This window comes from Cephus cinctus, unplaced genomic scaffold (genome assembly GCF_000341935.2).
Source record: "Cephus cinctus unplaced genomic scaffold, Ccin1 Ccin1_scaffold0228, whole genome shotgun sequence".
In the NCBI taxonomy this organism is placed as follows: domain Eukaryota; kingdom Metazoa; phylum Arthropoda; class Insecta; order Hymenoptera; family Cephidae; genus Cephus; species Cephus cinctus.
This window is the reverse complement of record NW_014332944.1, coordinates 475,371-487,827: the sequence shown is the minus strand read 5'-3', so window position 1 is coordinate 487,827 and position 12,457 is coordinate 475,371. Positions and strand designations below refer to the sequence as shown.

General features: G+C 38.2%; 1 protein-coding gene across 1 annotated transcript in view; it reads left to right on the top strand.

The window, feature by feature from the left end:
* The window catches only part of LOC107265530 (otoferlin), a 22,123-nt gene that overhangs the window by 7,244 nt on the left and 2,422 nt on the right, over positions 1-12,457 (top strand). Inside the window, exons 4-22 of the mRNA XM_015735084.2 lie at positions 806-1,065; positions 2,689-2,950; positions 3,120-3,296; positions 3,384-3,446; positions 4,688-4,772; positions 5,620-5,963; positions 6,040-6,350; positions 6,425-6,668; positions 6,905-7,141; positions 7,263-7,571; positions 7,678-7,830; positions 7,916-8,116; positions 8,172-8,423; positions 9,489-9,793; positions 9,867-10,414; positions 10,476-11,382; positions 11,461-11,630; positions 11,685-12,003; positions 12,070-12,268. Of these exons, the coding sequence (XP_015590570.1) occupies positions 806-1,065; positions 2,689-2,950; positions 3,120-3,296; positions 3,384-3,446; positions 4,688-4,772; positions 5,620-5,963; positions 6,040-6,350; positions 6,425-6,668; positions 6,905-7,141; positions 7,263-7,571; positions 7,678-7,830; positions 7,916-8,116; positions 8,172-8,423; positions 9,489-9,793; positions 9,867-10,414; positions 10,476-11,382; positions 11,461-11,630; positions 11,685-12,003; positions 12,070-12,268 (5,346 nt within the window). The remainder of the gene's footprint in view (positions 1-805; positions 1,066-2,688; positions 2,951-3,119; positions 3,297-3,383; positions 3,447-4,687; positions 4,773-5,619; positions 5,964-6,039; positions 6,351-6,424; positions 6,669-6,904; positions 7,142-7,262; positions 7,572-7,677; positions 7,831-7,915; positions 8,117-8,171; positions 8,424-9,488; positions 9,794-9,866; positions 10,415-10,475; positions 11,383-11,460; positions 11,631-11,684; positions 12,004-12,069; positions 12,269-12,457) is intronic.

Sequence of the window (12,457 nt, the reverse complement as noted above, 5' to 3'; positions counted from 1 at the left end):
CATCGGGCGACAGCTGGGCACCACGTCCTCAACTCGGGTCAGGGGGTTCCTCCTCTGCCTGTAACCGTATCAAAACTACCTCCGCCCGCTCTACAGCCCTTTGCCCATCTCCAGCGGGGCGCCGGTATCTCACCCGGGCTTCTGCCGGTCCGTGGAGACGTCTCCGTCGGGTACTCTCCTCTGCCGGGCAACTCGGTACGTCGAGACTATCTCCCCACGGCAGATTCGAGCACCTCGACCTCAACTAAACAATAACGAAATCTTACGAGAGCATTGGCGTAACTATACGAATCAACCCGAGAGCGTAGCTTCTGAGTAGGATGGCGACCCGAAGGGAACCAGAAATCGAGAACGTTATCTCTAACGGCAGCCGGAGTCGCCTTGCGGCCGTGAATCGAAAAATTACGTCACAATGTATATATAGTATATATATATATTTTACTTTCCTTGTCTCCACGTTTTTGTTCGCACATAAATGAAACATGAGACTAGCTCAACAGATTGTTGAGAATCTCGCGAGATGAATTCCAAAAAACTGATAACAAAAAGGGTATGATTTTTCATGCCAGACGTGAGCCAGTAAGTGATAACGGGCGCGAAGAGTGAAAGGGGTTGTTATACAAGGGATGATACGAAGGTGAGGGAGGAAAAAAAGGGAATTTTCTCTTGTAAGAAAAAAAAAAGAAAAATTCTCCAAGGGAAACTTTGACACGGGACTAATTGGAAAATTTCGAAAGAATTGTTATCTCGGATAATTGATAATAATTTTTTTTATTCACAAAATTTTTTTTTCATTTTTTATCAGACCGTCGTGTCTTTCGAAGTGCGCTATAATCCACCCGACGGAAGCTGCAGCTCTTATGCGCCCACTGAAATCATGGAGGACGAGCAACAGATGCTCATTGACATAGAGCAAAACATTGCCAACCTGGAACGCAGCCTGGAACAGGCGAACAGCACCAAGAGAAGGGGTTCCTGGCACAGTCATGATAAAAGTTGCAAAAAGGGTTTTCTGCAACGGGGTAGCTCGATGTCTACCGGAGAAGATTCGCCGGATCGTAAGAGGTAATCTTCCGAAGTAATTTTGTAGTAGACTCTGTGTGGTGGTGCTTTGCTTTATTTTTTCATCCCTTATCTTCTTTTTTTTAAACTATTTTCTCTAACCTTACCCTCGTTCATTTCTTGGACTTCAGAGACAGTGTTTTCAGTATATTGGATGCAGCCGATTGGATGAAGAAGCAAATTAAGAAAGAATGGGGTGGTATTGTGAATAATATAATTTCGGATTAAAAGTGGATTCTATCAGTTAAATGTAATTATATGAAAATAATGTAAAAAAGTATTCATTGAGAAACCTTTTTTTTATATTTCTGCTTCTTTGGTACGTATTGATTGGTGATTTTTGAATTTCTGATCGATATATATGGCGATTATGGATTATTGATTAAAAAGAAAAACTGATCAATTAGCGCAGCTGGCTGTTCCATTTCCTGCATGTGTTGCAATTATTCTTCAATTTGAAAACTGCACTCGATTTGCAATTGGCTATTACGGCAACTGCATGCCAGTTGCGGAAATTATTTATCGTCGGCCCTTATTCGTTGCTATAAGGGACGATCCAGGATCGACAATACGAAACAGCATGGGTCTGATGAAAATCCACTGTCCGGTTGATTAAAGTCCAGCTATCCAATTTGACAAATTGCCGATGACGTCACTTCCGATTATTCACCCTTAATCCTTCCAAACGAGAATAACGGATACTGCCATTAACAGTAATAAAATATACAATTCAATTGTCAATTAAAATGACCACGTGGGATTCATAGAGGTGGTATCAAAAATTTAGGATGAATCCACAAAAATACCACCAAATATATATAATCGATTTAGGGTCGTTATCGACCATAGCAGAACTTTGAAAAATTAAAGATAAGCAGGGGTTGCTATGCTATTACTCGTTATTTTCGAATCACGTGGGATTTAATAGGCTCCAATGTATATATGTATATATATTTGACTCGTGTAAAGAGTACATAGTCAGGTACATAGGTGTAAATAGGAATAGGTAAATATATAAAGGCAATATCCAAGTGTAGGTAATTAGTTATGCGTTTCAACCCCTAACGAAATTTCCCTAAGTCAGATCAGCTCCTAAGTAGATATCCTAGTACGAGGTCAGACAAGATAAAGATGAATTTAATATTTCGCGAGGTCATTGACCTTTTTTCCAGGCTCCACCCTAATGACCATTAGGGCAGTCAGGGGTACTTACATCTTTACCTTGAAGCTCCAGGGCGAAAATATATCGTGAGGTTGTTCGATTGGAGCAATTACCTCTTTCTACGTACCAGGTGATTTATCCCGGCGATGATATTTTGCATTTTGGAATTATATCTTCACCTTGATGGTCTTGGTCGAAAATATGTCGTGAGGTTGTTCGATTGGAGCAATTACCTTTTTCTACGTACCGGTTGATTTATCCCAGCGATGCCATTTTGGGTCTGTAATTTTGATAAGGGTTTGTAGCTAGTACGAGACCTTTAGCTGCAATTAGCCAGGGGTACGATTGGAATTTCTGATGAGGACTGGTGGCAGTTTATCAGAAAATAAATGAATTAACTTGCCATGGTTAAATTTGGGCGAGGAGAAAATAATTGACTACTTCAAAATTTTTTATCGCAAAAGGAGCTCAACTCTCAAAAGCATGAGGTCCTTGATGAGACTCGGGAAGCAGAGGCCGCCCAGGGAAAAATCCTGCGACTCCAGTTCGGAGACCCGCGAACTCTTGGACAGACGCGACTCCAGCTATGCTTCGTCGAACGAACCTTCTAGAACTAATTCGATGACGTCACTGGAGACCAACAACTCGGACAACGAGAGTCATAAGAGCGGCGACGTTCAGGACGAAGAGAATGTTGTGAAAGTTACTAGGAAAATTAAACCTAAGGTATATCGCTTGTGATTATCATTTTGAAAATTATTAACGTCATGATTATCAAGATGGGGATTATTATTGTGATTATTGTCATTGTAATGATTATGAATTTCGTTTCGATTTACATGTAATTAGGAAAGTGGGATTTTGGAAATTTTATCGAATTATCTCTACTGTACAGAGTGGGGATGTTGGTCAGGGTGCTTTGAAGGCTCAGGATTACCAAGTGTGCGTGACCATAATCGAAGCCAGACAGTTGGCCGGACTGAATATGGATCCGGTTGTATGCGTACAGGTGGGCGATCAGAAAAAATATACGAGCGTTAAGGAATCGACGAATTGTCCATATTATAATGAGGTAATTAAAAAATTAATAATTAATATTTTTAAAAATTCTTATAAAATTATTAGTCAATACTGAGGTATAGACAATTTTTTCTTTCAGTACTTCGTTTTTGATTTTCACATGCCGCCTGTGATGCTCTTCGACAAGATCATCACTCTCTCGGTAAGTGAAAACGGATTGTGTATAATTTTGAAAAATCATAATTTTACAAAAATTTTGACAAATTTATCGTGCAGCAAGATACTTAATATTTCAAGTGGCTGTAAAGATGACAAAAATTTAGGACATTTTACTGATAACAGTTATCAGTCGTCGATTGAAATATCTTAAAAAATTATCGTAACATCGTTCGACGATCGAAGCGCGATTAGCGGTAATCAATTTTGAGTTTGATCAGTGTATCGCTGCGTTTAACGTCGTACCCCAAGAAATGCCACGTAGTTACGTAATTCGTCTTATTTACAATTAAAGCGCCGGATCAAGTCTGACGGCCACGTGTAGCTGGAAAATTGAAAGTAACGAGATGCAGAATTCGCGCTATGCATATTCACGGGCATTAAGTTAATAAGGCTAGATTGCAAGAAATTAAGCAAAAGGTTTTTTAGCTATTTTTCAACCCTTAATTTTTTCACCCTTCACTCCCTTTCACCCCTCAAAACTTACTTGAGAAATATGAAAGCTCTTAGAATTGCATTTTGAATCGTCTGAATCATAATTAATAAAAATTGTTTTTAGCTCTTTTACTCTTAAAAAAATTACACGTTTCCACGGTGTCGCTATTGATTTTATGGGTTGATATACGAACAGTTGAAAAAAAATATTTTCAAAATTACAAATTAATATTCATCCACATACCGAAACGCTAATCACCAACGCTAAACGTCTAATCACCTCAAGCACGAATTGAACCAAATTTGCGATATTATCAATGAAAATAACACTATTTTAGCTTTAAAGTAAAATTAGCCTTCAAAAAAAAAACCTTAACAAAAATTAGCAAAAAATACCAATTTCCGGGATTTCAAAAATAATTCACCGAACCCCAGAAACCTGTGAACTTTCGAATCGAGTCGAAGTCACCGATGGGAGTTAAATAAAATATTCACTCGATTTTGCCCAACTCCGCAAATTCAGTTCCGGACAGCCATTTACACCGAGCGACTATCAGATGAGAAAACTTTGTGAAAAAGCATTTTTTTTAGTAGGAAGGACAAAAATGAGCAAATACCATTAGACGGAAGTTCCATAACGATTAGGGAAGTTATTACGATATAAAGTAATGTGGGTTGGAGGTTTTATTAAAGAAAAGAAAAATAAAGAAGAAAAAAAAAGAAAAATTATGAAAATAAAATCCAAAAAATATGTCGCAAAAACTTACCAATAAACCTTATGGTCGTACACAGGTACAGCAATCGCGGAATCTGTTGCGTGCTAATCTAACACTGGGCAGCTTTAAATTAGACGTCGCGACGGTCTGGGCGCAGCCAGGTATTAACCTATATAATATTTAACCTTAATAACATCATTAATTTTACTTTTCTCCTTTTTAAGTCTCCTCGTAATCGGTGCATGCTTTTGCCATTTGTTTATTTAATTTTGCCTTCGTACAAAATATCTTCGTAAAGTCTTTCGGAATAATTTAAAAAGAGTTTCAAGACACCGTATTCTTATTTTAGAATATAAAATCGGATCAAATCTTTTCTAAGGATATTTTCACCCTGAACTTTCTTTACTTTCTACGGTTTACTACCTGCGATCTCTTTTATTTTATTTTCGTGGAAAATACGTTAGGATGTTCTCGTGAAGATCAAGGTTAATGAAACAATAAAATCAAGGGTAAATGGGAGACGGTAGTAAAACGAAATGGGTTAAAAAGGTCCAGGAAAAATGATGCTGCGCGTACGAGAATTGTACTATGTTAATATACTTCATGCAAATCCACCCTAATATCAACCCCTAAGTTTCGCAAAGTATCATCCAGCATGCTGTGCACGTTCTCGCGATACGTGAAAGACCTTAGTCTTATCATGAATTTGAGTGTTTTCGAGATATTAAGTAAAAAAACGAAATTTAAAACAGACACCTCGAGATTTTTAGATTTAAAAAAAATTGCCTGACAAATTCATAAAATAATTAGTACAGACAACACTGTCAACTTTATAAAAGTGTTTGTAAATCAACTGAATTTCAAATTCGCGATTTTGAAAAAAAAAAAATTTTAATTTCGCACAACGCTTGGAAAACCACGTAATTTATAACGAAAAAAAAAACTAATATCCTAAAATCGTATTTTGGTCGGAAAAAATCTCAAAAAAAATCTTATCCATACGCGCAGATCATCAATTCTATCATAAATGGGCCTTACTGACGGACCCAGATGACGTAGCAGGAGGCCCCAAGGGTTACCTAAAGTGTGATATCAGTGTTATCGGCAAGGGTGACTCAGTGAAGATACCCCCAAAAAGTGAAAAGGACGAGGATGATATTGAAGGGAATTTGTTGCTACCGGACGGCGTTCCCATTGAGCGACAAAGGGCTCGATTCGTGGTAAAAATCTACAGGGCGGACGGTTTGCCAAAAATGAATAGCAGTATAATGGCGAACGTGAAGAAAGCATTTACCGGTGAAGTAAAGGATCTGGTCGATCCTTACGTCCAAGTGTCCTTTGCAGGATTGAGCGTAAGGATGAATATAATGAAAAAAAATTTTTTTGATTCACTCAAAAAAAAATTTATTTTTTTTCCATCTTATTCAGGGCAAAACAAGCGTCAAGAGACATAGCTACGCACCCGTATGGAACGAACAGATTGTTTTTACAGAAATGTTTCCTCCCCTCTGTCAAAGGATCAAAATTCAATTATGCGATAACGATCCTGTCCACGCCACTGTCATCGGTACCCATTTCGTTGATCTGAAGCAAATCAGCAATGACGGCGAAAAAGGATTTTTGCCCACTTTTGGTCCAGCCTTTATTCATCTTTACGGCAGCATCCGTGACTACAGTATTATAGACGAACATTCCACCCTCAATGCGGGACTCGGCGAAGGAATTTCATACAGAGCAAGGTATTTTTTGAGAAGAAAATTCAAAAAAACTTTTTGAATTTTATTACAATTTTTTGAAATTTTTTTTTCCTAAGATTACTGATAGCGATAAGGACTGAGATCAGCGATAACATAGATATGGCGCCTTCTGAAGTTGAAGTGGAGCCTACGATGCCGATAACGGAAACGTCGTATGCACGGAACGATGAATTTTTTTTATTTGCAACCATAATGGACGCTACAATGATTGATAAGAAATTGGGTGATAAGCCTATGTATTTTGAAATTTCCATTGGCAATGCTGGAAACGCTTTGGATGGACATAACGAAAGTTCTAAGGTGAGTTTGCGTGATGAAGTTGGAAAGAAAAAACTTTTTTTTTTTCAAAAAGAAAAATTGTCCAGTATTTTTTTATGTATTTTATCTTAGCGTTACCTTGAATGGAATTTCATTTTGATACCAAATTTTGCTGTCACTTTAACGAGGGATCCTGGAATTTTCCACGGGTTATCTGCGTTCTATTATCTGGTATTCTTCGAGCACAATAGACAACAATTCCGCTTTTCTTTTCTCAGGTCTGCGAATTGAGCTCAGGCGGTACCGGAAGTGGGGAGGAAGATGATCTACAGGAAGTTTTAACGGGATCCTGGCAGAGTACCACACCCCCTAGTAAACCAATGACTCACGACAGAATATATTATTTTTTACCATATTGGGATGACAAACCCTGTCTTCACGTGAGAAGTATCTGGCCTGATTACAGAAGGCGAATGTACAACAGTAATATCATTGGAAAAATCATAGACAAATTGGTACCAAAAAAGAAAAAAAAAACTATAAATTAACGCTCTTAATTTATTTTATAAATTTTTTTTTCAAAATTTTTATAAAATGAAAAAATTTTTCATTTTTTAAAGTGAAAAAATTTTTCAGGAGGAAGGGTTGTCCGACGTTCAATCCCACGCGGAGAGTTTGAATGGTGAAAAACTGTTGAAATCCGTTTTGGAGGAATTGAGTAGCAATTGCAATCGTTACGTAAGTATCAGCAAGTCCAGTACGACTGGTCCAGGAGTCGGTAAAACGAAGCTGGACAAGGAACGTACAAAGCTGTGTCAAAGAGAACTAGAGAATTTGGCTACCATGTCGAGAAACCTTAAGGCACTTGTCACAAGGAGCAGCTTCAAGGAGAGATTGAAAACCACCCAGAGTTACTTACAGAAATTGAAATTTTTGGTGGAGGATGTTAGTATCTGATACGAGATGAATTTTGTTAATTTAAAATCATAAAAAAAAATTTGAGCCAAAAATGTAAATTTTTTTTTTTTAAATACGTAAAACCCTTCTACAGCCTCAAGACTCGTTACCGGATGTATTTATTTGGGTTATCAGTTCCGGTAGACGCGTGGCTTATCACAGAATCCCTAGCAGAGATCTCATTTACTCGATAGTCGACGAAGAATGCGGAAAACACTGTGCAAAAGTTCAGACCATGTTTCTCAAGGTAGATGGGCATAAAATTTTCAATTTATATACAATAACAAATTTTTTATAAGATTATGCAAACAGCCTAAGTGAATTTTTTTCAGTTACCAGGAAAGAAGAGATTTGGTCCATCCGGCTGGACCATCCAGACGAAGCTACAGATTTATATGTGGCTTGGTATACTTAAGCACAAGAAATATTTTATCCAGGGTTTACCATCCGGATACGAGATAAGCCACGAGATAAGAAACGTGGACAGACCACGTGCACTGCCGCCATCGATTATCCATTACGTTCAAAAACACGTGAGTCGAAGAAAAAAATTTTTCTAAAAAAAGAAAAAACCGATTTTTTTTCCAGAAATTTCAATTAAGAGCCCACATGTATCAGGCAAGATCATTGATCGGAAGTGACGCTTCCGGTTTGTCTGATCCATTCGCCAGAGTCGTGTGTGGGGAATTTTGTAAATTGACTCAGGTCATTGACGAAACTTTGAGTCCAACTTGGGACGAATTATTATTATTCGATGACATATTGATCTATGGGACTGCTGAGGAGATCAAGAAGGATCCACCATCGATCGTCATTGAATTGTTCGATCAGGATAAAGTGGTGAGAAAATTTTAGTACGTGATATATCTGCATTATTTTATTCGAGTACCTGTGCTGCCATCTGGGCGGATTTTCGAAGAAACTCATGAGACGTATAATGCTTATGTCAAATGACAGAATATTATTAAATACGTTGACGTTGTCAGTCGCATTTCATTTACACGTGGTTTTTCTAATTTTTTTTACAGAGTCGTATTGTAAGCTATGGACATAACACTGCATGATGAGGGCTCTGCTTTAACAGTTTGTATACTTGATTAAACGAAAAGAAAAAGAAAAAAAAATAATTGTATAATATCCGATTATTTTTATCCAATGCACTCTTGATTTCCTGCTGTTTCACATTCCTTGTATATATTAACACGCTTTGCACTACATACACACCCCGTCAGTATTATGTAGGTACTGTTATCACAAATTTCTAAGCACGACTTTCACAATCGCACGTAGAAACTCATACGATCGATAATGAAAGCTGTATAACGCAGCTTTGTCGGAAATATAAGATTTATTTTTAGAAAATAATTTCCGGTTGAGAATTGCGCTGTTATTGGAAAAAAATATATATTATTTACAGGTTTATATTTATTATTAAGGGGTGACTTTCGATATACAGTAAATTTCGTGAAAAATAGTAAAAACAAATGTTGCTATAAAGAAATAACGATTATTGATAAAAATTATTGCGATGTATACCAATGTATACATCTGTATAGAGTGTCCTGAAACGACCGCATGGGAATAACGAAATTGAATTTTTTGTAAAAAATTGAATATATACTTACATTAGGCATTTTTTATTTTGAGAATTGAATACGGAGATATTTGACTTTTTTTATTTATGATTTTTAATTTTTCACCGTAAAAATGGAAACTGATGAAATACGGTAGAATCGTACCTATCAAATGCGCATGTTCCGGGACACCCTGTATATGGCTACACGCGCGAGAGTTAATTACGGTAAATAAAAGTATCGATCCGTAACAGAAATTTTTTTCTTTTTTTTTTCCGACAAACTGCAAAAAATAATTTTCCTACGTCCTATACCATTTCCCGAATTACAGGGCAAGTCCGAATACATAGGTCGTGCTATAGCAAAACCGCATGTGAAACTTGCTGGAGAACCCTACACGCCGCCACAGTTTCCACCATCACTGGAATGGTACGAAATTTCACGAGGTGCAGCGAGAGCAGGCGAACTTTTAGCAGCTTTCGAATTGCTCGAATATTCGACCACGAAGGATTTCGTGTTTCCAACGCTTCCGGATCCAAAAGACAAAGAATATCAAATCTTAAATGGACTCGAACAAGATCAAGGTCCGATATTACCGGTACCAGTAGGAATACGGCCAACCCTGTCAAAATATCGGTAAAAAAAAATTTTGGAAAAAATCGTGAAAAAAAAAACATTAATCAAAAATTAATATTTTCAAAATTTTCAGAATCGAAGTACTCTTTTGGGGTTTAAGGGATCTCAAAAGAGTCCATCTACTAACCGTTGACAAACCAAGAGTCGACGTTGAATGTGCCGGGCATATTTTGTATTCATCGGTTATATCGAACGCAAAAAAAAATCCAAATTTCAATACACCCATTAAATTCCTAGAAGTTGAACTACCCGAGCAGGAGCTATATCGTCCGCCATTGACAATCAGGGCAGTAGATTGCCGTAGTTTTGGCAGATACACCCTAGTTGGTACGCACACAATAAATTCGATTCACAAATATATGTATTACCCGCAAACAAAGCGAGCGAGGGAAGCGGAGGAGAGGAAGAAGAGTCTCTATCAGTTACAATGCGGCTCCATTGAAAATCCAAAGATAAAATATCAGCATAGTTCGCTACCAGATTCGTTAACGGATTTGGAATCGACCAACGGGGACACAATAATCACACTAGGTTTCGAGCAAGTAGGCTGGCCAACGAAAAGGGACAAAACCGAGCAAAACTTAAGGCGGAAAGAGAGTCTGGTACAAGGAGGAAGTATAGGTAGGAAAGAAAGAAAGAAAAAAAATATAATCAATAAAATTGACTCCTTATCAACCAACAGGTGACCTGGGATCATTCGAGGACGAGGAGGGTTGTCAGGATTGGTGGACAAAATATTTCGCATCCGTAGAAGCGATGATCGAGGAGAACAAAGAAATTCGAAAAGAAAAATTTTTTCAAAATCAACAAAACTGCACCGTACCGTTTTACCTGGACGATGAGCTTGCACCGGGGCACGTTCATGGATCTATCGAGAAGAGTCCTGGGATGCAATCCACGAAGAAACTATTTGGCTTGAAGAGCCCTGGTACTGCTGCCAAATTTGTGGCCAAGTTGAGTCCAAAAAATATTCCACGTGCGAAGAGTACTCAAAAAACGGCTCTTTTGAAAATTTATCCCAACGAACTTGAGTCTCAGCCTGAATACGAGTCTTTTAAAGAATGGTTGCATACCTTTGAATTGTATCGCGGTAAGAAGACCGACGACGAACCGGAAGACGAATCCAGGATTGTCGGTAGTTTCAAAGGCGCCCTTAAGGTTTACAAATGGCCGCTACCTAAGGATCTGACAGATCATACTGTCATGGGGTTCGATCCTCAGTATGGATTCTTTCAAGGAGTACCATCCAACGAGCCAATTCACGTGCTGGTCAGGGTCTATATCGTCAAGGCTAATGATCTTCATCCGTGCGACCTCAACGGCAAGGCTGATCCTTATGTGGTCCTACAACTGGGTGGCAAACGAATTAGCGACAAAGATAATTATATATCCAAACAATTGAATCCTGTGTTTGGCAAGTGCTTTGAAATTGAAGCTACATTCCCACAGGACTCTTTACTGACTGTTCAGGTCTTGGACTGGGACCTGGTCGGAGCTGATGACCTCATTGGTGAGACCAAGATCGATTTGGAGAATCGCTTCTACAGCCGACATCGCGCTACTTGTGGTCTTGCTAAAAGATACGATGAGTAATTAATTTTGATTATAATTGGAATAAGACAAACAAATTTTAGCAATTTTGATTTTGCACAATTATCATTTCTTAGGACTGGCTACAACAAATGGAGGGACGCTATGAAGCCCAGTCAGATTTTGACAAAATTATGTAAAGATGGAAAAATCGATGGACCGGTATATTCAAATGGACGGGTTTCCATTGGTCGAAAAACATTTTCATTGACCAATGAGGAGATGGAGTATTACGTACATTCCAGAGGCATGTATTGTCAATGAATAATTTTGAAAAATTTTATCTGACCTTTTTTTTTAGGAATGGAGGAACACTTGGCTCTTGCTGTTTTGCATCAATGGAATTTCTTTCCACGTATTGGCTCTGCGCTGGTTCCTGAACACGTGGAGACGCGGCCACTTTATAATCCAGACAAGCCTGGAATCGAACAAGGGAAATTAGAAATGTGGGTGGACATGTTTCCAATGGACATGCCGTTGCCGGGACCGCCGATCGATATTTCACCTAGAAAGCCAAAAAGTTATGAATTAAGAATTGTCATTTGGAATACCGACGACGTTGTCTTGGAGGACGATGCATTTTTTACTGGAGAAAAAATGAGCGATATTTATGTCAAGGGGTAATTTATAAAATCGATAGGTCAATCGATTAAAAAATATATAATAATAATATTTGATCGTTACAGCTGGTTGAAGGGGCCCGAAGACTGTCAATGCACTGATATACATTATCGATCGTTAACGGGGGAGGGTAATTTTAATTGGAGATTTATATTTCCTTTTGATTATCTGGTGGCTGAGGAAAAAATTGTGATCAATCGTAAAGAAAGTTTATTCAGCTGGGATGAGACTGAATGCAAAATACCTGCAAGATTGGAATTGCAAGTGAGTGTATTGTAACGTAATTTTTTAACTTGACCCGACACCGATAGCAAAACATACGGGAACGATTATCTTCGAGAACCAACCTACGTTACCTTCGGCCGTCCACCCGTCGTTCGTGCATCCGCAAGCCAGGCGGGCGCCAGCCAATTCTTTTTTCACCGGGAACTGACGAGCCGGTATAAACTGGGA